The following is a 23,108-nucleotide window of genomic DNA, read 5'->3' on the forward strand; positions in this document are numbered from 1 at the left end:
CGTTTCAGTGTGGCATATAATATAAACCAGTGTGTAAAGTTATACTTGAAAGTAGGATATACACATTTTCCACCATCTTCATATTTTTGCACAGATCATTGGATTTGATGTTCATTTATTAGGGATATACACCTACAGAGCTGTACAAGGAAACAACTACAGCGCTCTTAATAATGATGCAGCTCAAAGGTGGAGCATGAACTTTTCAAAAATATTAGTCAAACCCTGGGGCAGAGGGACATCATGAAAGTTTTGGCAATTGAATATATACACTGTACAGCACAACTATAAAAATCTGAACTAAAAATTAATAAAGTTAAGAACTAAAAGGAGCATGCAGGCAGGCAAATGAACAGTCATGACCTCTTCTATATGTGTCCATTTAGTGAGCAAAAAAATGCATAAATATGATAATAAACCCTAAAATATTGTTGAATGTTCAACTGCTGAGTTGCATCATCATATGGAATTGATATTTTAAATAAAATCAGTTAAGGATTTACTGGCTTTCTTTTCTTGCAATGGCAATGGAGAAAGAGCTCATTTCTGTGCTGAGGTACCTCAGGTGGACTTCATTACTTCTGGAGACAGCATGGTAATAAAAAGCATAACTGCCAGCAGAGGAGACTACAGCTTAACATGGGCTCAATCAAATTTAGCAACCACGCACACCATTTGATTCCTCAAAACTAAATGCTTTCAGAAAAAAAAAATGACTAGGTCTCCATTGCAGCTTAACAGGAACCAGTTCAGATGTGAGATGGGGCTACTTTCAGGAGGTGCTTGAAAGAACATCTCTTCAAACTGAGACTAGTAAATACCCTTCTGAAAAGTGTTATGATGGAGATGAAACACCCTCACATGTCATAAGTGACCTTGAGGTTCTAGCTTACTTAACATTTTGTGACTTGTGACTACAGTTTATTAAGTCAGGTGAATATCTAAATGCCCCATTAAGCAAAATATTGCACTTCATTTGAGGCATGGGAGTGTTGGAGGGATAATTAAAAAAGTGGACACACAATATTTCAAGTCTGGTTATGGTGTAAGGGGCCAGCAGAACACACCCCTTTAATCTACATCTACACAGCCTTTGTGAGTGTACAAGAAATTTGTAACATGTCACATGCATAAGAAATTGTTAATTTTGTTCAAACACATCTGAGGTTTGCAAATGGCACCATAATCAATGCAGGGTCACTATGCAACATTTGTTACTATTACAAACAAGATATTCTTTGGTTAACTTCATTTAGATTAATATGTAGATCTTCACTGGAGCCAGGGTAGTGTAGTCAGTACAGTGACTGGCTACGGGCTGAACCACTGAGGGGTCGGAGTTCGAGTCCTGGGAGGGTCAAGAATTTTTTCTTCTCCAAATCATCCAGACCAGCTCAGGGGTTCACCCAACCCCTTATCAAATGGGTACCAGAGGCTCTTTCCCGGGGAGTAAAGTGGTCGGGACGTGAAGCTGACCACTCACCTCCAGCTAGTACTGAGGTCAAGGAAATGTGGATCTATACATTCACTCCCCCCTACGCCTTCATGACATAGTGCTTAATTCATTGAGCACAGGAACAACTTTACTTTATACAGATCTTCACTGAAGTGTGAGATGTAATAATGTAGTCACGTAAGATAATCAATGCATTCATAGATGAAGGAAAAATAAACATTATTTTGGTAGTGGTAAAGAGCTCTCGTGATATATTAAAGTGGTAAATAAATACTTTTTAATGAAGCCACAACAGCACTTAAGCAACAATGTTAGCTGAATATTTCTGATGGATTATCTCCAATTGCAGATATAGCAGAAAAACCCACATAGATAGCTTTGTCCAGATTTATCCTAAAGAAGGTCATTTTTTGATAATTTATATTTGTTCACTAACATCTGAATTGGACATCTTTTTTAATACTGCAATTTCTTTGTATCCAGTTATCCAGAATAAAGAATTTACATTGTACTGACACTTTTGTTTTGTAACTTGCAATTGACAGAAACTAGATAAACATTTTTATTTTAAATTTGTAAAAAGATATCGCTGTAACAGGCCGTGAAGGCCCATAGGGCTGTGAGACATCAATTCTCCCACATTTTCTCTAGACAATAGGCTCACAGATGGCAGTAAGGTTGTCAGCCTTATGCGCCAGACACCCATTTCAAATATGAATGTAAATATTTAAAACTGAAAATCAGAGGGGAAGAAGCATAAAGTTTTCACTGGTGGTTAGGTTATTTGGTTACTGTCTTACCAATCTGTGAAGTCCATGCATTCCACACACTGTTAGGTACAAGTTTTGGATCTGCTCCGATCTTTGAATTCTCTGGCAGTACTTCTACGAGCCATTCTATGAGATGAGGCACACCAGGCTGACCCACACGCATCAGCAACCAATCACATGACAGTTGTATATCAGCTTGTAGGAAGTAACGGCCATCAGTCCACAACGCTGCTCCCCATTCTCTAGTAATAACAGCAATTCCATCACTGCCTGAGAAGCCCGAAATGTATGTGTACCTGCGATCCCGATTTGCTGGAATCTCACTCTGTCCCAAAAAACAGAGATAACTAAAGAAGTATCACTGAATCCCACTGTCCACATCTGATCCTTTATTAATATACAATTGATCCTTGGCTTACAATGAGTTATACTCTAAAGTTCCATTCATAAGCTGAGTTGTTCTTAAGTCATAGTCCTATAAGAAATAATGTAACTAGCAATAGTCAAGTATCTATGCTTTTGAATAAAGCCTATTTAGTCTACAATTCTGTATTGTATGCAGCTCATATGTATGGATGTTTGAAAGTTCAGCATTCATATCTTCAGCACCAAGTGTAAAATGAAACTAATGAAACTTTGGTACGTTTACTATAAGAGTTATGATAATGGTTAAATATCATTCATGTTGTCTATGTAGTATGTAGTGCAAGTATATGACTAACATGTAGTAATAAAATACTGACATGTTATTGGTCACCAGCTGGAGAGGTTCACACAGACATGTTTATGCAACTTCTTTGTCCCTTACAGCAGAAAAATAGGTAGTGAGAAAATCAGCAAAGCAATTGCTTGATTCAACTGATGAAAATGACGTTGACAAGAGTTTCAATTTATTTTTAAATATATTTTTGAGAACTGATTATTCCAGTTTCTCTTTAATTCAGGAAAAATGTATCAGAAAAAATAATTCGTGGATCACACCACGAATAATGAAATCTTGTAAACATAAACGAGAAATTTACAACAAATTAAGGAATAATAAGAATCCTAATTTTAGAATTTATTACAGAAACTATTCTAAAATGCTGAGTACTGTTATAAATAAGGCAAAAAGAATGGAGTATGATAAATGTATCCTGCACTCCCACAATAAAATAAAAACTACTTGGGGTATTATAAAGAAAGAAGTAGGTAGGAATACAAGTAGGATAGAAATAAATACAGTAAAAATTGATGGTAAGATACTAAACAATCAACATGATATTGTAGGAGAGTTTAATAAATATTTTGCCAATGTTGCTGACAAAATAAAAAGACAAGCCAACAATAATTCCATACCTATGAATGACTCAAAAAATAAAGAAATCATATGTATTATATGGATCAAGCTTTTATAAATTCGTACCCAAATGTAAACTAAATGTAAAGATTCTTCCAAGCAGAAGTGAGTGTTCTCTTCGTAACCCCTTCCCACGCCTTTTTGATCATCTTGAGGCAGGCAACGATGTGGAAGTGATATTTCCAAAACTCTCTCAGAGTGAGATTGGTCCCTTCAGTCACTTCAAAACAACACTCGAAGAGTGCTTTAGTGTACAGCTTCTTAAAGTTAGAAATAACCTGCTGGTATATAGGCTGGAGTAACAGAGTGGTGTTGGGAGGCAGAAACAGGATCCTGATGAATTTAAATTCTTCAAGGAGGTCATCTTGTAGGTCTGGAGGATGGGCAGGAGCGTTGTCCATAACAAGCAAGACATGGAGTGGCAAATTCATCTCAAGCAAATATTATTTAACAGAAGGACCAAACACTTCATTGATCCAATCAGTAAAAAGGTCACATGTCACCCAAGCCTTGTTGTTGGATCTCCACATCACATTTAGCCTGCTCTTCTGGAATTTACACTTCTTGAAGGCTCGTGGAGTTTCTGAATGGTAAACAAGCAGAAGTTTAATTTTCAAATCACCACTTGCATTGGAACAAAACAGCAGTGAGACACAGTCTTTCATTGGCTTATGGCCGGGCAATGCATTATCCTCTGCTGTTATATAGGTTCGCTTCAGCATCTTTTTCCAGAAGAGACCTGTCTCGTCACAATTGAAAACCTGTTGCGGCAGGTAACCCTCAGAATCTACGAGCTTCTTGAAGTCGCTGATGAAGTTCTCTGCTGCCTTTGTCAGAGCTTGCTGCTTCACCGTTCCTTACAACACTGTGGATGCCTGTTCTTCTCTTAAACTTCTCGAACCACCCACAGCTTCCCTTAAATGCTTCTTCTTTGGCCGTTGATGATCCTGGCGTCTTCTTAACGAGGTCAGCGAAAATCACTTTCGCCTTCTCACAAATGATGTTCTCGTTAATAGTGTCGCCTTGCAATTGCTTTTCATTTATCCATATGAGGAGCAACCTTTCAACATCGTCGAGAATATGTAACCGTTGCGTAGATATTCTTGTCACTCCCGTTGAAGCATCTATCGCCTTAATCTTGTCCTTGTTCTTGAGGATAGTGCAAATTGTTGATGTAGACTGATTGTATGTGCGTGCTAGATCAGCCATGCTCACACCTCGTTCTCACTTTTCAATGATTTTATGTTTCATTTCTACGGTTATTTTTATTCTCTTATGGCTGTCTTTTTGCGGCTTTTTCTTCGGGGACATTTTTGCAAGGGTTATTAAACTTTGCACAAAAAAAAATCACAAATAATATGTCTGAACACAAGTTTGGAAAAATGTGTGATCACAAGCGACACTAAGATACTAGCAGAACAAGTGCTACACACAGACTGATGTAGCAAGGGCACAATCTGGGACTTCCCCTCTTGTCACTCGTTAAGCGAGTCATTTTTTTACAATTTGTTTTGCTCGTTATGCGAATTACTTGTTATGAGAGGTGCTCGTTAAGCGAGGTTCAACTGTACAGTCATATAAATCCCAAAAATACTGTTAAAGACATGACAAAGATTACAGTAACATTCATATTCATCTTGGTTAATATCAATGAGATTAATGAATGTCATTCCTTTCTGCTCCTAGTTACAAGGAAACAGCCTCTGTCAGGGCCAGTAACCTTTTAATTTGACCAGTCAAGCAGCAATTAGTCAATTTAACAACTTCTCTCATTCTTGCAGTGACCACTTAAATACTTAATAGTAATGAACTGTGCATGACTATTAAGCCATTAACTTTTGACTTTCTAAACATGTATTTCTGCAACAGTATGACTTCGTTATTGTAAATGCTTCGGAACTTATATCAACTCTTCTTGGAACAGAAATTCAAAGAACAGCTGTGTGAGAAAGAAGTTGTTCATTGGTGCACATGGAGAGCATTTCATTGTTTCTTTATTGGCCAGCTAATTCATTTCAGAGAAATCTGATGCTATAAACCAATTTCACATAGAGACTGGAAAATGAATGAGTGCTTTCATAAGTGAAAGAATATTATGCTTTTCCTAAATCTACTGTTTTTAATTCCTAGGTGGGAAAGCTGTGATAATGTGTCAACTGCTCATGATATGTACCAATGAATGATAAGAAAAGCACCATTATGAATAGTGATCTTTGAAAGAGATGGAAGCAGTCACAAATTATTTTGAACTGCTGGAATATTTGTTTGGCAGGGCAGAAATCCACAGAAACCATTTGGGAATGTCAGTCTCAAATCTGAGATTTGAAACTGGTACCTCCAAATATGGGGGTTCACGGTAGCTTAGCTGGTTGAGGCACTATGCTACAAGCCGGAAGGTCATTGGTTCAAGTCCTGATTAGGTCATTGGATTTTTTCAATTGACCTAATCCTTCCAGCTGCACTATGGCCCTGGGGTCGACCCAGCCTCTAACAGAAAAGAGTACCAGGAATATTCCTGGGGGTAAATGGCAGCCAGGACGTAGGGCTGACAACCTTGCCACCATCTATGAGCTGACTGTCTAGAATATGAGGGAACCTCAACATCTCCCAACCCTATGGGCCTCTACGGCCTGTTACAGGGATACCTTTACTTTTTTTTTTTTACTTCCAAATGTGAAATAATGGTGCTAACCATTACAAAGTGACATTGTGTATAAGTGAAGGGAAAAATTAATTTCAGATTATGATTCCCAACATTTACCTGAAGGAAGTGACAGGTTTCAAATATGAAGTAGATATTAAGTGAAAAGCATATACTTTTTTTGATGATTATTGCCCTTAACTTACCTGATGTCCATCATCCCTGGTGATGATGAAAGCATCCAAAGCCATTGCTTTCAGACGTGCTCTTAATTCTCTCAACTGACTTGATGTGTCAACTCGTCCTGGAGGTGGGGCCTTGGAAGGGGAACATCTGTTCCTGTGTCCCATGACAAATGACATGCAGAGACCCACACATGTCAGTGTAACCAAAACTGTAAATTAAAAACATACAATATTTTTAAGTCATCCAGACCAGTACCGGGGCCCATCCGGTCTCCTAGCTAATGGGTACGGGTAACTTTTTCCTCGGGAGTAAGGCGGCCGGAGTGTAAAGCTGATCACTCACCACCAACTAATGCCGGGATCAAGAATCTGTGGATCTACACGTCCACTACACCTTAAGTGTTCATAGCGTAGTGCTTAAATGGTTAAACTAGGGGCGAACATGCGTTGTCAAAACCGTCAAAACTGAAAAAGCATCTTTCACTATTTCAAACCACGCAACTGTTTCAACCTAATACGTACACCCACGAACAGCTGCCAACGTTCCGATCGCTTCCGATGGACTTGATGGTCCTTGATGGTCTTCGATGGTCTAGAACGTCTAGAACGGTCTAGAACGTGCCTGATCACCACAGATGCCGTCCTACTGAATACGCGAGAACTGACTAGAACCACTGGAAAGTTCTTGAATGGCTAAGACCCCCGTATTGATCCGTGAACCATATATAAGCAAAACAAATAGTGGCAACTTACGATTGGTGTCATTGGTGTTGAGCAGTGTTGAGCGCGATTGTTCGAAGGAAGTTTTGGATAGTGTCGTTGCTAAAGAGGATCAGTATCTCTGACCTACCAATTAATATAAAAGTTTTCTCTAATAGACGCCTTAAAGGTAAGTTAAATATGATTGGAAATACTTATAGGTAAATTATTAATTATCTTTATAATACACGCGCTCACACGTACATATTAGTATAATCTTTATAGTCTCAACATTTCCGATTGTGAACTTCATGGAGCTTAAATGTTATATACGTATGTTCCTAAATCTGGTATATAGTACTCGTATTATAGTAGCAGCTAGGACAAGAGCACATACAGTCCTGGACCTTTAGATTGCGGGTTCGAACTTACTGCATATTATGCAATGGACTACTTCTTCAAGGAGTTTTACCGAATGTTTTTTTGGTCTTAAACAGATTCATTAATTCTGAATGTGATCATACGAGAGCACCTAATTGTGACATCCGATGTAATAAACTTAAAGAAAACACAGGTTTAGTGATGTGACATACCATTTAGGTCAGGGTACATTTTTCATATAATTTATGTGAAAGAAACTATGAAGTTCTGTTTCCTGTGCCGGCCAATTTAGCATCCCAGTGCTTGACGGTAACTAAGTATTTGTTGCTATCTTGTCACCAAAATGCAGGCCAAAATCATGACATAAAGATAGATAACAGATGCTTTGAAAATGTGCCACAGTTCAGCTATTTGGGAACAACTATAACAAATCAAAACCTCATTCAGGAGGAAATTAAGAGGAAACTGAACTCAGGTAATGCTTGCTACCATTCAGTCCAGAACCTTTTGTTTTCTCGTTTGTTTACTAATAACATAAACATTAGAATCTACAAAACTATAATTTTGCCTGTGATTCTGTATGGATGTGAAACTTGGTCTGTGACTCTAAGGGAGGAACGCAGATTCAGGGTGCTGAGGAGAATATTTTGACCAAAGACAGATGCAGTGATGGGAGGTCAGAGAAAACTGCATAATGAGGAGCTCTGTAACTTCTACTCTTCTCCAAATATAATTAGAATGATCAAGTCAAAGAAGATGTAGTATGAATGGGGAGAGGGGGAATGCATATAGGATATTGGTGGAAAAGCTGGAATAAAGAAGACCACTGGGAAAACCAAGATGTAGGTGGGTGGACAGTATTAAAATGGATCCTAGAGATATAGGATGGGATGGTATGGATTGGTTTAATCTGGCTCAGGATAGGGACCAGTGGAGGGCTCTTGTTAACATTGTAATGAACATTCAGGTACCATAAAATGCTGGGAAGTTCTTGAGTAGCTGCACAATTGGCAGCTTCTCAAGAAGGGCTCAGCTCAATGAGTGAGTGAGTGAGTGAGTGTGTGAGTGTGAGTGTGAGTGAGTGCTGAGCACAGTTCATATACAGATGGCCTTAAACGCAATTTGTCAGTTTTCCTAATGTATTTAAACCATATGAATCGAACTCCACATGCCCTTAAGTAACTTGGAGAAATGTTTATTGATAATGACACCTTTTAGAATCCTATGGCATGAAGGTGAAGGGTGGTAAACTACTCTCTCAATAAAGTGAAGCAAACATGCTACTGTTCTGCAAAATGTTTTCTCATTTAGCTGTAAGAACCATGTTAAATGCTACATTTACAAGTAATTTTGGCAATACACTTTATTCCAGATGTCTCAAATTTCATTTCTTTTACGTGATTTGCTCGATAACCTACAAAGACCTGCAAGTTTATTTGATCAAAACTTTGGCACGGGAATGCTAGGAGATGATCTGCTGCACTCTTCCATTGTGGCCCCCCTTGGGGTTGGCTACTGCAGACCATGGCGCAGTCAGGCTGCCCACCACAGTGGCATTTCACACATTCAGGATGATAAAGACTGTTTCAAGGTAAGCGTGTCTTGTTAATATTTGCCAATGTGTAGGTGTTTTATTCAAGAGAAATATCATGTTTTGGTAATTTTGTAAAATTTCAAATTTCTCCTAAAAATAAAATAGGAAACATGCCAGTTTGCTTACCAAATGAAAACTGTTTCACTTTAATGTAATTATATAAAGAATGAGAATTGTCATGAGGCATACAGTGGTGTCGTGTGTTAAACGATTATATTAGTTCTATTATTAGAATCATCGTTGTATTATCTTAGTATATTATTATATCATTATATTATTATTTATTATTGTAAAGTATTTGACTTGTCCTATATCATGTATAATGATCCAAGGATATGAAGTAAATAAATAAATAAACATTTAGAAAAGCAACATCACCTACACTTCTCCAGTGATCTCTTTGGATCTGCAATTAATAGTGATATGAATATTTCTAAATGAGATGCCTGTTACTTTTGACTCTTATGTTTCACAGCAAGATGCAAGTCCTTGACAACTGTTTGTCTAAATTGTGGTCATCTGCCTTAGAACACCATTAATCTTGTAGATGATTACTGACATTTTGGAGAAACTGGCTGCCTCCAACTTCAGAACTCTTCTATCCTGTTGAAGGCAGCGGATTTCTTCAAACTACACCATCACCCAGAAGACCAGACTGTTAATAAGATTTGAGCCTGTCACAGCAGTGAAGATTTATAATATGTTTCTTCTGACTTGTGACACCATATAGTCTTGTATGTAGTTAGTTATCTTCTATCTGGAAGAGGGAGGTGACAAGTTCCTCTGCCTATTGGCAAGAAGAAATTGGTCTGTCCAATTATCCACACTTTTTATTCTGGTTGAATAAACTTTTATGCAGCTTGGTCCTTTAGGCTAAGATTTCCAAAACAAAGTGAATTTGTCATGATGTGTTTTTATGAAATTTATGAAACAGATTTACTTTATTCAAAGAACAAATTGCACTGCCATTCTGCATGGAATTCTAAATTAATTTTTATATAATATATTGCAGTATTTGAATTAATAACCTGTCCCATAAGAAGATTTCAGTGTTGTGTTTACTGTTTCTGAAGTGTGTCAACACCCTGAATTCCTGATAACATTACATATTTTATTTATTTGTATTTATTTCTTGTAATTTGTTTCAGGTAAACCTTGATGTGCAGCAGTTCAAGCCCAATGAACTTACAGTAAAGACTGTAAATGATTATGTGGTTGTAGAAGGCAAGCATGAAGAGAGACAGGATGAGCATGGATTCATTTCTCGACAGTTCCAGCGTCGCTATAAGCTTCCTGCAGATATTGAACCAGACACTGTAGTGTCTCAGCTTTCATCAGATGGGGTTCTTACTGTTTCTGCACCAAAGAAGGCCCTGCCTCAGGCTGCTAATGAGAAGGTTGTTCCAATCACACAGACCCAGGCCCCAGCATTGAAGCCAAAGAGTGCCAAAGCAGATGAACCTCAAAAGATGGAAACCTAATCACTGATGCTTCAAGTCTAATATCTGTTAACCCCTTCCAGGCATATAAAAGCTCTATACCAAGTAATGTGTTTATTTCATACTGCAAAGGGTTATTTGCATCTAACAGTACATATATATTCCATTTTCACTAATTTATAAGCATTTATTGTTCATTCACTTAAATATGTTCTGACCATGTGTACCGTTTCATACTGCTAAGGGTTTTGAATGTGCTACAGTACATATATATGCCATATTCATTAATTTATTTATTTATTTACTTCATATCCATGAATCATTTACAGGATATAGGACAAGTCGAGTATTTTGTTCTTTCTCTTAAATATGTTCTGACTTAAATGTGTAATGTGTCAAGCAGTTAAAACTAATTATTCTCCAGGAAACAGGTTCAATAAAAATTGTTTGAATTATATCTTTGTGTTTTGTTATTTGAATTAAGGGGTTATGCCTTTTTGTGAAGTTTCATTTTGCTCTTCATGTGGTGTGAAAGAAACCTGCTTGAAGATTTTCATGAATTCTTTGTGGCTTTTCTTTTATGCTACAAAATTTACTACCGATCTTGGATTTGCAGGATAATTGCATGTTCACTGAGTAATTTTCTTCTGCTCTATTTAGGAATAAACACAACTGAGACAAAATAAAATACAATCGCAACAGTACTGGATATATCCATAACTGTTTGTCAGTTATAGCTTTTCAGTCCAAAACTGGCTTGTATGAGCGGAAGGTTGTAAGAAATTAGTTATCACATGTTACTGTGTGGCAGGAAGTAGCACGTACTTACAGTGAACTCGTCTACAGGTGTCAGCCTCATACAAATATATATGATAGGTTTGTTACTACTTTAACATTCACTTCTCCCAGTACTGCAGTACAACAGGCTGAGATTATACCCAATACAAAAGTAGAACTAAGGCCGCACCATAACTCAAGCGGTTAGACGCTGGCTTCCCACCGCGGCGGCCAGGTTCGATCCTAGGTCTGGTCAAGTGGGATTTGTGATGGACAAAGTGGCGCTGGGGCGGGTTTTCTCCGAGGACTTCGGTTTCCCCTGCCAATCTTCATTCCACCAAATTCTCCATCATCATAATCACCCGGGACAGGCTGCAATAGTCCAATCAGTGGCTGCCATGCCGAATGGACCCAGTTGGACTCAACCCCCCACTAAGTGAAAAAAAATGTGGAACTACAAGTGGATATGTTTGCAGCTGCCTTACCCATTTATTTTAAGTGGTGATGACAGAACTGTAATTTAACAATGAGAAATTGGATGAATATTGAATTTACTCGAAAATTGTATTATATTTTAGTGATGAATATAGAAAATAAAATTATAAATACAGTATTGTACTTTCAGTCTAATCAGAACAAAAGTGAAATTGAAATATTTATATTAAATCCCATATTGGGCTGCAAATTTTCAAAAGTTGTAGGTGCAGCTACAATATTTGTTGCCTAAAGTAAAGAAAAGGAGGTTAGGAAGTTAACTGCATCAAAAGTATGAAGTACCATAACTTTATTAATTCATAATTTAAAACATATATTGGTTTTACTTTCATTTTTATAAAAATACATACAAAACAGTGTGATGAGTTAATCTGTACTGCCTTCTTCTTTACTCAAACATGCTCTCAAGTCAGTGTCTGTAGATGAATGATGCTTTAACAGCCATCGGTTTTTATACTTTTCTAGTTGTAACCGTTCAGTAAGGTCTGTGTTGGAATTTGTAATCGGACTGGATACATTAGAAATAAGCAAATCACTTACCATACTAAGTGAAGTTCAAATTTGTTTGATGATGTTAGTTTCATAGCAATAATTCATATTAATCCTTTGATATAATTGAGCATATGAAATTTATATGCAAATAGATTGATTCCAATGTAAAGTGAAATCTCTTGCCCCCCTGGGATGGCATGGCACATCTTCAATCAAGACTGAGGAGATGGCCTCCAGATATATAAGCTAGAAAAGGAATTGGGTTGAGAGCTAAAAACTCCTTAAAACAAAACAGTGCAGTATGAAAGGTTAAATAAGGCCTCAGAATTGGGCAGATTCGTCAAGATGATCTCAGCAAGAGAGCATGGACACAAGATTTGGTATGTCAGAGGCTAGACGACAGATTCACTGACACAATGCTGCACAGCGAAATCATTGAAACACCTAGTATTATAAGGGTGTAAGGCACAGGAGTATAATTTCAGGAGAGTCTTACATTTGCATATTCTTTTTATTATTTATCACAAACATTTTTGGCGGTATTATTAAATTAGAAATACCAGGAACTGTGTAAATTTATGTAGGATTTGAGGTTCTCACAGAAGTGGTTGTGATGTACCCTGTTCTCTGGGATATAATGTGTAGTCCACTGAAAGTCAACCAAAATTTCTGAAGAACATCTCGCCTCCATCTTCAGCTTAGAAGAACAAACAAAGCAAGAAACCAGTATGAAGAAGATAGCAAGCAGAGCTCTTCATGCTGGTTTCAACCTGTGCCATATGGGATTTGTGGTGAACAAAATTGCATTTTCTCATAGTACTTAAGTTTTCTCGGGGAGCTGGGATAGCTCAGTCGGTATAGCGACTGACTACGGACTGGACGACAGAGGGGTCGGAGTTCGAGTCCCGGTAGGGTCAAGAATTTTCTCTTTTCCAAGTCGTCCAGACCGGCTCTGGGGTCCACCCAACCTCCTATCTAATGGGTACAGGAGGTTCTTTCCCCGTGGGTAAAGCGGCCGGGGCGTGAAGCTGACCACTCACCTCCAACTAGTGCCGAGGTCAAGAAAATGTGGATCTACATATCCACTCCCTCATACGCCTTCGTGGCGTAGTGCATAATTAGTTAAGCACAAGGACAACTTTACCTTTTACCAACTCCTCCATATCCATTAATCGCCCTGTGATCGATGCTATATAGTCTCTATACTGATGGCGTTGTTAACACACCTAAAGAATGTAAGACTGACGAACAGTTTGCGGTTCGGACTACCTTCGTCTGGCTTAGGATGATATTCAACGGCGGGCTCTTGTCAACACGTTCAAGTTCCACATGAAGCGCGGAATTTGTTGACTAGCAGAGCGACTACCAGCTTTTCAACACAGACTCTGCTCCAAGAACACAGTCAACACGTGCAAAACAAGGAAGTTGTTATGTAAACTGTATAGGCGCTGTATTTGCGCATCTGCAGCTTCAGACGCCCAAGAAACTATTTTAATCGCCTGTGGCTGTATTTACTAGACATGTCTACAGTTAGCGGGGCGTTACCCAGGATTTCCGGGCTGTGATTCCGAACCTACTGGAATTTTTATTTTATCCTCGCCACCCTCTTCTTGCAGATCTGTACGGGCTTGATACACTGACGCAGTCCGAAGAGTAGAACAGAAGACCCATATTTAGTTCCCTCTGCATAACCTCCGTGAAAATGTGACGCCGAAATCCTTGATACTGTTCACATAGGCAATGAGCAACCATAAATCCCTTCCCAGCAGGAAGAATATAAAATAAAGGTGTTTGGGAAGTGGTAAGTTCTTTTTTTTTTCTGTGACGCTACAGCCCCAATTTTGGGCCTAGGCCTACCTCCATGAAACTCTCCGTTTCACTTCGGTGTACTAGATCTTACACATACGGTAGGAATCCTTGGGCGCGTGATCAGCTCGTCGCAAGGCCTCTACCTGTACACAAACACAGAAAAACGCACACAAACATCCATGCCCTGAGTGGGATTCGAACCCACGATCCCGGCTTCCGAGCGAAGACAGTGCATGCCTTAGACCGCTCGGCTACCGTGACCGGCGAAGTGGTAGGTTGGTAATAAGTAAAAGGATCACGGAGAAAATGACATAGCGAGGANGTTTTTAAGCCAATTTTTCTGCCTGTGCTATAGGAAGAATCTTGGCGGCGCCCATGAAGGGCACGTAGCATACATGCGAGCAGCTGAGAAATGCATAGAAAATTTAGTTAGGAATCCTGAAGGGTAGAGACCACTTGCGTGACAGGCATAACTGATTCTTGTGAACATGATGATGAATCTTCGGCTTCCATAACTTCTAATCCATGGAGTTGGTTGTGGTAAATTGTCGCAGTACATGAGAACTGAGGTTTTCACAATGGTCCACATTAATTGTACAAGCTTCTTTGTATCACATCCCAATAGAAATGATAGCAAGAACATTTGACAATGAAAATTATTCCAATTGCTTCATTTTCTTCCTTATTTATGCGGCTCATTGTTTACATAAAAGCATATGGATAATTCATATTTGTATATATATTTCTTTAATGCCATAAGACGAGACACTAAACAAAAGCTACCTAAAATCTAATAAAAGTTAATTTTTTATTTTTATTTTCAATGTCTTACTGCGACATGAGCTCTGTTTGTAACCCAGCATTCACCTAGGCTGTAAGTCAGCTGTTACCATGTCCTTTATGTAATCCATCATCATCCAAGAATTTGTCTTAAGACTGATCCAGTCCCAAGGTTCAAATCAGAACTAGTCTTTCTATCTTCTATGTGGTCTACCCCTTCTTCTGCTTTTTGCTGAACAGTGGTAAAATCTTTTAGCAACTCAGCTTTCTTCAAGTTTTTTCTAGACGATAAAACCAGTCTGAAATTCACTTTAAATATACTGCATACTCAATTCTTGTCTGATGGCTTGGTTTCAGATATGGTCTACTTTCCTATAAGCAGCAACAGTCCTTAAAAACCTCACTTACAAAGTCCCCCCCCCCAAACAAATATAAACAAATGAGATCACATGAACGGAGAGGCCAAGGAATCGGTCCTCACCTATGAGTTCACTTACACGGAAATTGGGGACTGATTGATTGCCGCATAAATTTACCAAATTCTGGACGTAGAATATCTTGCTTGAAAATAATATTAGCAAGTCCGTCTAGTTCCGGGAAAGAATATTACCAAATATTCATTATTGCGTGTTGTTTTTGTGGAATAAACCGGACTTATCCACTTCTGTGCGTGTGAATGCACACCACATTTTCACCTTAGCAGAATCTCTTTCATATTTTAGGCGCTCGTTGGGTGGACTCTAATTTGAGATTCAACAGGCATGATGATTTACATTCGCTGGCGTGTGGGATGCTGCTTTGTCATAAAACACGACTTCGCTCAGTCACCTTTCATCTCCACTGACATCAACTGTGCCGAATTTACGTACAAGCTGAACAAGCTACTGATCATGGAAATCCGACGGCCCTCCAAATAACGAAATAAAAAACCACGCAAGAGATAAAAACTACATTCTCTTATAAAACTCGGGATATAACAGAGCCGCATCTGGTCAGAATGTAAATATGGAAACAGCACAAAACGGGGCATCTGTGACAATTAAAAACAAACTGTGAGATGGAGTATTTCGTTGCTTATACTTCTGTTGCGGAAGCGTCGTTGTTGAGGAGTTAATGACGGTTTTATATACACGTTTTTGCAGTACCATATACACACGAATACATTCATTCCTACCTTCACATATACACGTGTAAATTAACATTTCTTAGTAATTTGATTTGTACTCGATTCACAATATGGAATTTCTAGGAAACAACAATTTGTTATCGAGAGTTCTGTCTCGTGGGATATAACGCAGTGTAGTCCGTTGAAAGTCAACTGATGGATCGGAGGAACATGTTACTTCCATCTTCAGGGTCGAAGAATAAGCCAGGCAAGAAGCCAGACTGAAGCAGGTAACAAATAGACTCTTCATATCCACGACTGTGAGAACCTCAAATCTTACAATATTTCGTTATGCCCGTGATTTTTGTTTAATTATCTTGTCATGAAAAACGTTTCCATAAAATAAAAATCCTTAACCTTTTTTACCCATTGTTCTTACGGCACTTCTTAATACCACGCTGTTCCTTCCAGTCCGAGATACTGACAGCACAGTAAAGTAAACGACATAAACCTTCCGGTAGTATTGTCGCTATAGAGACAGTAAAGATCGCAATAAATCTCTTGACATTTATATCACACGTAGCAATATTTACCTGTCCTGTGGAATAAGGAAAAATCCATGAAGGCACACGAGTCTGTGTTTTTGTTGCACTTTCCCCACACCGCCCATAAACTACGCGGTCTTCAATTTAAATATTTATTGAATGAAATAAGTAAAGTAAATAAGTAGTAAAAGTAAGGCCGCGCCATAGCTCAAGCGGTTAGTCGCTGGCTTCCCACCGCGGCGGCCCGGGTTCGATCCCGGTTTTGGTCAAGTGGGATTTGTGGTGGACAAAGTGGCGCAGGGGCAGGTTCTCTCCGAGAGCTTCTGTTTCCCCTGCCAATCTTCATTCCACCAATTGCTCCACAATCACCCTCATCTATCATCTGGGGCTGGTATAATTGGCCAGAAGTGGCCGCAGTACAAGGGACTTAGTCCCACCCCACTAGCGATAAAAAAGGTAGTAAAAGTAAAGGTATCCCTGAAACAGGCCGTGGAGGCCGATAGGGTTGTGAGATGTTGAGGTTCCCACATTATCTAGACAGTCAGCTCATAGATGGCGGCAAGGTTGTCAGTCCTACGCGCCGGCCGTCCTTTGCCCCTTGTAGCATAGTGCCTCAACCAACTACGCTACCGCGTGCCCCTTATTGAATGTAATAAGTTATAAAAATTGTATAAGAATACTTTCTGCATGTATTAGAAGCTGTGTAAGATAAAGCACGTTGCTCGCTTTGAATGTGCTGCTTTTTAAGGGTTGGTTGAAGACTCCGAGGAGGTCTTAAGCAGTACCAATGATCAAGCCGTTGTAATCTTCTTAAGTAGATGTTGACCTACATACCTTCTTATGTATTCATTCATTTATTCACTTATACCTTTGCCTGGGCCGCGCCATGGCTCAAGCGATTAGTCGCTGGCTTCTCACCGCGGCGGCCCGGGTTCGATCCTGGATCTGGTCAAGTGGGATTTGTGGTGGACAAAGTGGCGCTGAGGCAGGTTTTCTCCGAGTACTTCGGTTTCCCCTGCCAATCTTCATTCCACCAATTGCTCCATAATCACCCTCACCTATTATCTGGGGCTGGTACAATAGGCCAGAAGTGGCCGCAGTACAAGGGACTTAGTCCCACCCAACTAGCAATAAAAAATATACCTTTGCTTGACAGTGGAAATGTATCGTGAAACAATGAAGCATATGAATTAACACGTATCGCTACCATACCGACCGTCACATAAATATCAGGATTACCAGGGAATTGCTCTCGTTTTGGGGGTCTGAAATTATATTTCTCCCATCATATAGTGATGCCCTTGGCCCGTACTCATGACATTAGCAATCAGAACCTCGAATAGGACAATAACTATCATGCCTGAGGGTTTTCGTAGTTTTCCTCAGTCCCACCAGGAAAACCCCTGGATAGAATCTCAAATCAGGCCACTGACGTTCCGTCCGCATCTACACTTCACAATTCGCTATCATCCAGTCACTCGACGCTGTATAGCCAGAGTTAAGGGTTTCTCCAGGCTGTCCCGTTTGGCGTTCCAGAGTCATGTTCGCATTCCGGGAATACGTTACCACACTCACTGTTCTGGCTGTGTTTATTTTTTTCTAACTAGCTACATTCAAGTAGAGATACTTTTTTACAAGGATATAATGGTCGCCTACATGCAAAATGCATTAAGTTCCTGAGAGAACATGTTGTACTATCTGCACAGGTCTACGCCTGACTTAGGTCATACACTTCCGAAGCTGTGTTTCAGTGCACTGCGGATTCACTCAGGTGACAGTGCAGCTCACTCCCTCAGTTTATCTCAGTAAACAGCAATATGACATGCTAAATAAGTATATTGACATTTAATGGGACGATACAGTATTTATAAGTCTTTAAATTCGCTTAAGGCCGGTCATGGTAGCAGAGCGGTCTAAGGAATGCACTGTCTTCGCTCGCTCGGAAGCCGGTATCGTGGGTTCCAATCCCACTCAGGGCATGGATGTTTAGTTTGCGTGCGTTTTTCTGTGTTTGTGTACAGGTAGAGGACTTGCGACGAGCTGATCACCCGCCCAAGGAGTCCTACCGAATGTGTAATATCTAGAAAAACCGAAGTGAACGGAGTTCATGGAGGTAGGCCTAGGCCCACTGGGGCTGTAATGCCAAAAAAAAAAAATCGCTTAATATTGCCTCAAGCTCGTCATCATGTACTGTGCTGTGCTAGCGGGAAATATTAGTGTGCTTTCAGACGAATTATTCTTTCCTTTGATACACACTGCAGCTCAGTGCGTCCTTAATGAACGGTAAAATGGCCAAAGGCGACCAAATCCACCATCACTTGCCTTTCCTTCTCTTCGTCAGAGGATAGTACATACGTGAACACATATGTGTATATACACGCGTATGTGTACTGTCAGTGAGTTGGAATATTTAATTTGAATGGCCCTCTTACAAGTATAATAGTGGTTCTTAACCTGTGGGTCTCGAAGGATGTCTTCAGAAGAGGACCGCAAAAATGTTTCTCGTAAGATAAAAATATTGTGACATGTTGAGCTATGGATGACGCCCTCCCCCCGCCAGCCGTGATGCGCCGAGCGAAGCCGAAGTGAGCCGAAGTTAGCCGAGTCCTAGCATCCTGGTCGCTAGGCAACGCGAGTCAACAGCGATGACGTCACCAAGTGTACCGCGGGTTGCTAGGCAGCGCGGGTAACTAGGATTGCGAGAGACGACGGTGGTAACAGCGGTTACTACCGCTAGCGTTACTAGCAACACAGCGCCAGGCAACAAGGGTGCTTATTACGTGGCCGTTTTCTGTATTGTCCGATCGAGGCTACATGAGGCGCAGCGAAGGCTATTCACAGTTAGTCCTGGAGCTACCGCCGAGTTAGTCCTGGAGCTACCGCCGAGTTAGTCCTCGAGCTACCTCCGAGTTAGTTCCGAGTTAGCCAGCAACCAGTCAGTTGTATTCTGGCATTTGGAGTGTACTATTTGTGATACTGCAGATAGCAGTAATTGTAAATCTGTAATTTGGGTGATTGTAAGTGCGAATGTGAAATAAAATTCGCTATATCAAATACGGCGTGAAGTTATTTGTCGCGTTATACACCCGACACGCGACAATATGATAGTTAAAGAAAATGTTGTAGTATAAAAGAAAGATATTTTCTTTTGAGCAAAGGGGCTAGCGGACAGCCGCAAGAAAGCTGTTCGCTCAAAAGAAAGGGGGTTGGGGAAGTCAGCAAAGGAACACTGCGAAAAATTAATGGTAATTCGGTCCTCTCATGCTCTCATACCCTCAGGTGTTCATATATATACGGTTATTCTTCACCAGCCACAAGGATTACGATCGTCATCAAGAAGTTCTGGGAAGAATTAATTGCTTATTTTCTTTTGACAAGACACGAACCGCATAGAAGACTACGCGCTCGACAATTCTTCTATTGTTGCCTGTGCATTCGTTGCAGCGATGTTTTAACCGAGCCGTTGTCTAGCAGTGATAAAGGGTACACATGCAGACACACAAAACTAATGAGAGGGATTTAAGAAGTACGACGTTGAGATGGTCTCAGGTGCCTTGATATACAAACCAAGTTTCGAGGGGATTCGCGAACACACAGACAGCATGGTGATCTGACAAACCTACTTTATTATTTGCAAAATAAGAAAAGTAGGGTAAGTAGAGAGGCCTACGTATTCATTTCATCAGTAATCTGTCAGATGACAGGTCCACAGTCTCTTCCAAAACAGTTCCTGCACATAATGCCATCTTCTGTTTTTGGAAAGAGACTATCCAGGAAAAGTGATAATGTGGTAGTTTTTCCATTTGCTTTCCACATCACAGTACAACAGCCGTTCAAACCACTCTGGTCACGCCTGTTGCTATACGAACTTGAACGATCTCGAGTATCATTTGCTGTGTGCTTCAAGTCGCTGCTGATGACGCTGCTTCCGGCATCAGTTTTTGGTTTTTGGTGTCTTTCTTCGTCTGATGCCTACCCTTTGACCTGTCCAGCAAGGGAAGCCCTGCCAGTAGCTACGCTACCGCTGGTATAGCTCTCAGGGTTCTTGGCATACTCAAACCCCTCACCCAGTCTCCTCCACACTTCCATGTACAATTATCATCCACTTATAACGTCGTTAGACGTTTCTTACAGCGCGGTTACAGTTCCTTCTTGCACCGCTAATCTCTGTGAAGTCTTCTGTTCCCTCGGAGCTACCTGAAGACTGGCTGCTCTTTTAAGGTCAGCTACAAATTTTTACAATCATTATCAGTTGCAAAATTTGAGCCGATTTGAAATTATAGCGGTAAGTTCGATGATTTGAAGCGCGGGACGAAGAAAATAAGCAGAGTCCGTTTAGTGTAACAAACGGAACAGAGAAGTACGTACGTTTTTTTTTAGAATTTGTGCAATATTATTTGAATATAAAATTGATTTAGTTAGAGGAATTTTAAGACAGCCTGCTGCACTTCGCAACTATCGGCAACACTGTAAATTACAAGCCTGGTTTGAACCCGAAATTCTCTACTTTGAGACGCCATGATTCACAAACGAGAAGTTATGCTGTAGTATCCGTGGACGCGACTGTACGTAGGAAGTAAACAGTACGTCATGCTTGAAAGTTCTAAATTTGACCAAGAGGACTCTGCTTTGTCGCGTTGTATTATCACGTTTAAAAATAAATAAGGCAAAATATGAAGCGTTAGAAAGAAGACACACCACAGAAGTAATCATGGAGCACAAAATTGGCTTCCGATGTCATTAGAATCGATTCGGCTCGGCACGCCATGTATCATCAATGACAGGACAAAATATTCTTTCGTGGATTCCAATTCATCTCTTCACACCCTCCGTCAGCGGCATCATTACCGATATGATGACGTGTCGTGCAGTGCTGTGTCATATGATGTCATTGTGAATCCACCTGGGCTGTCAGTCTGTTCCACCGGCGTTCTTGGAAGTCAGCGGTTCACAAATTATGCTCTGGCGAAACATAGTGTCTCGAGAACTTGGCCGAGGTGTTTCGGCACTGAAATAAAGCAATAGCGGTCTTTTCCCAATTTTCAGAAAAATTAATAAAAGAAGTTAATGGTTAAAATGTTCACAATTTAACTTATTTCTCGCAATTTCATACATGTTATATTTTATTAATCATTCGCCTCTGGTGAGGTTTAATGGTTGCTTATATTATTATTATTATTATTATTATTATTATTATATTTATGGCAACCTAGATTTATGCTAATGAAATTATTATTATTTCTATTATTATCATTTGTTTGTTTGTTTACTTGTCTGCATTATTGATTTATGTTAATGAAATTATTATTATTGTTTGTTTGTTTACTTGTCTGCATTATTATGTTTTCCCCCAGTGCTTGCCTGTAATTTTTTTTTTTGACTTTATGTAGTGTTTGTCCATAATGTAATTACTTGTATCTACCCTGTGCTCTGTCTGTAATTGGCCTTGCGGCTGTTGACTCGGCACATAAATAATAAAGAATTGAATTATTATTATTATTGTATACTGATCTACTTGAAACTTGAATTGTTCTTCGTTGTCACATTGTGGCTTTGTCTGTTTGCGTTTGTTTCTGTGTCTTTATTCGTGCTTACTTTGTAATTGGCCTTGAGCTATTAAGTTACTGAACTGAATTTAATTATGTGAGATGCACAGGCTATGATATGACATCATGTTTTCAGTTTGACTAGTATTAGTCTTAGTGCGAACGACGATATAGAAAACCAGATTTTGAAGGTGTTCCAAGGAGAGCAACATGGCGAACAGGTGTGCAGCGAACTAAAAAACGGGAGCCATTATTGCTAGTCAACAATACTCTTCCATTTTACCGTTGTTTCAGCTATTCAATATAGTATTTATTACACATCCGATCTCTCTGTAGCTAATTTTAGGGTACAAGGAATAATTATGTTACGTAAATTATGACCATGGTGGCATAATGAGGAAATAGTATTAGGTAAATTGAAAAAATTCACCCTATCGGGACTCGAATCCGCGATCTTCCGGCTTGGAGCATAGTGACTATTATTATTATTATTGCTGCTAAACAAATCCACTCATCTATTCGTTCGTGACGAGTTAAAAATTTAAAGATGAAACATCGTTAAATCTGTGAATATATTCGTTATTAGCTCCCGATCTCTCTTTCGATTTCTGCACAGATGTCGAGCAGTCTATATCTTGTGTATATTGTATAGACATAAACACACGTATATGTTGTATATACACACAGGATGCACATTTTATCGTAAAGACTGGTTCCCGCAGCTGACAGTGCACCCTTCTCGCGTAGAGCCGCTGCCGCCGCTGCCGTAGCAGATAACTGACGGCCCGCTCTTCCGCCACGGTCTAGCTTACCTTATTTTATACAAGGGATTCCAAGTGAAGACCGTCTACTTCTATTTATGTCTCATATCGTCAAAACATTGTGCAACGTAGACCCGTTGCTAGGCGACGACAGCGAAATAAGCGACTGTACAACAGTTGTTGCTTTGTAACGGCTCCGCCAAATAATACGAAAGTAACGATTTTATGGCAACAACTACACTACAACAGAGGAGCGGTGTTTTCTACGCGATCCGGGCCCAGATAATATAAGCA

The 23,108-nt window shown here is 39.7% G+C and overlaps 2 protein-coding genes across 7 annotated transcripts in view; one reads left to right on the plus strand and one right to left on the minus strand.

Moving 5' to 3' along the window:
* The window catches only part of LOC111867003 (xaa-Pro aminopeptidase 1), an 87,225-nt gene that overhangs the window by 29,122 nt on the left and 34,995 nt on the right, over positions 1-23,108 (minus strand). For 2 of the 6 annotated variants that reach the window (XR_002843263.2, XM_023856447.2), the window contains exons 2-3: positions 6,413-6,600; positions 2,257-2,551 (exon numbers count right to left, since the gene is read on the minus strand). Coding sequence is in view for 5 of the 6 variants with exons in the window: in XM_023856447.2 (XP_023712215.1) it covers positions 2,257-2,551; positions 6,413-6,600 (483 nt within the window). In the remaining variant the exon portion in view is untranslated. The other 4 variants (XM_033752509.1, XM_033752510.1, XM_023856448.2 and 1 more) reach the window with 4 other exon arrangements.
* Positions 7,175-10,961, plus strand: LOC111867005 (protein lethal(2)essential for life). Its single transcript, XM_023856454.2, has 3 exons — positions 7,175-7,280; positions 8,844-9,062; positions 10,214-10,961. The coding sequence occupies exons 2-3, from the start codon at positions 8,844-8,846 to the stop codon at positions 10,544-10,546; spliced, it is 552 nt and encodes a 183-aa protein (XP_023712222.1). The 5' UTR covers positions 7,175-7,280; the 3' UTR covers positions 10,547-10,961.

The sequence above is a fragment of the Cryptotermes secundus genome, unplaced genomic scaffold (assembly GCF_002891405.2).
Source record: "Cryptotermes secundus unplaced genomic scaffold, Csec_1.0 scaffold1437, whole genome shotgun sequence".
In the NCBI taxonomy this organism is placed as follows: Eukaryota; Metazoa; Arthropoda; class Insecta; order Blattodea; family Kalotermitidae; genus Cryptotermes; species Cryptotermes secundus.

Excerpts from the sequence above, each read along its gene's own strand:
- LOC111867005 (XM_023856454.2), top strand. The coding sequence starts at position 8,844 with ATGTCTCAAATTTCATTTCTTTTACGTGATTTGCTCGATAACCTACAA. Across the intron at positions 9,063-10,213 it reads ATGATAAAGACTGTTTCAAG|GTAAACCTTGATGTGCAGCA; the intron begins GTAAGCGTGTCT and ends AATTTGTTTCAG.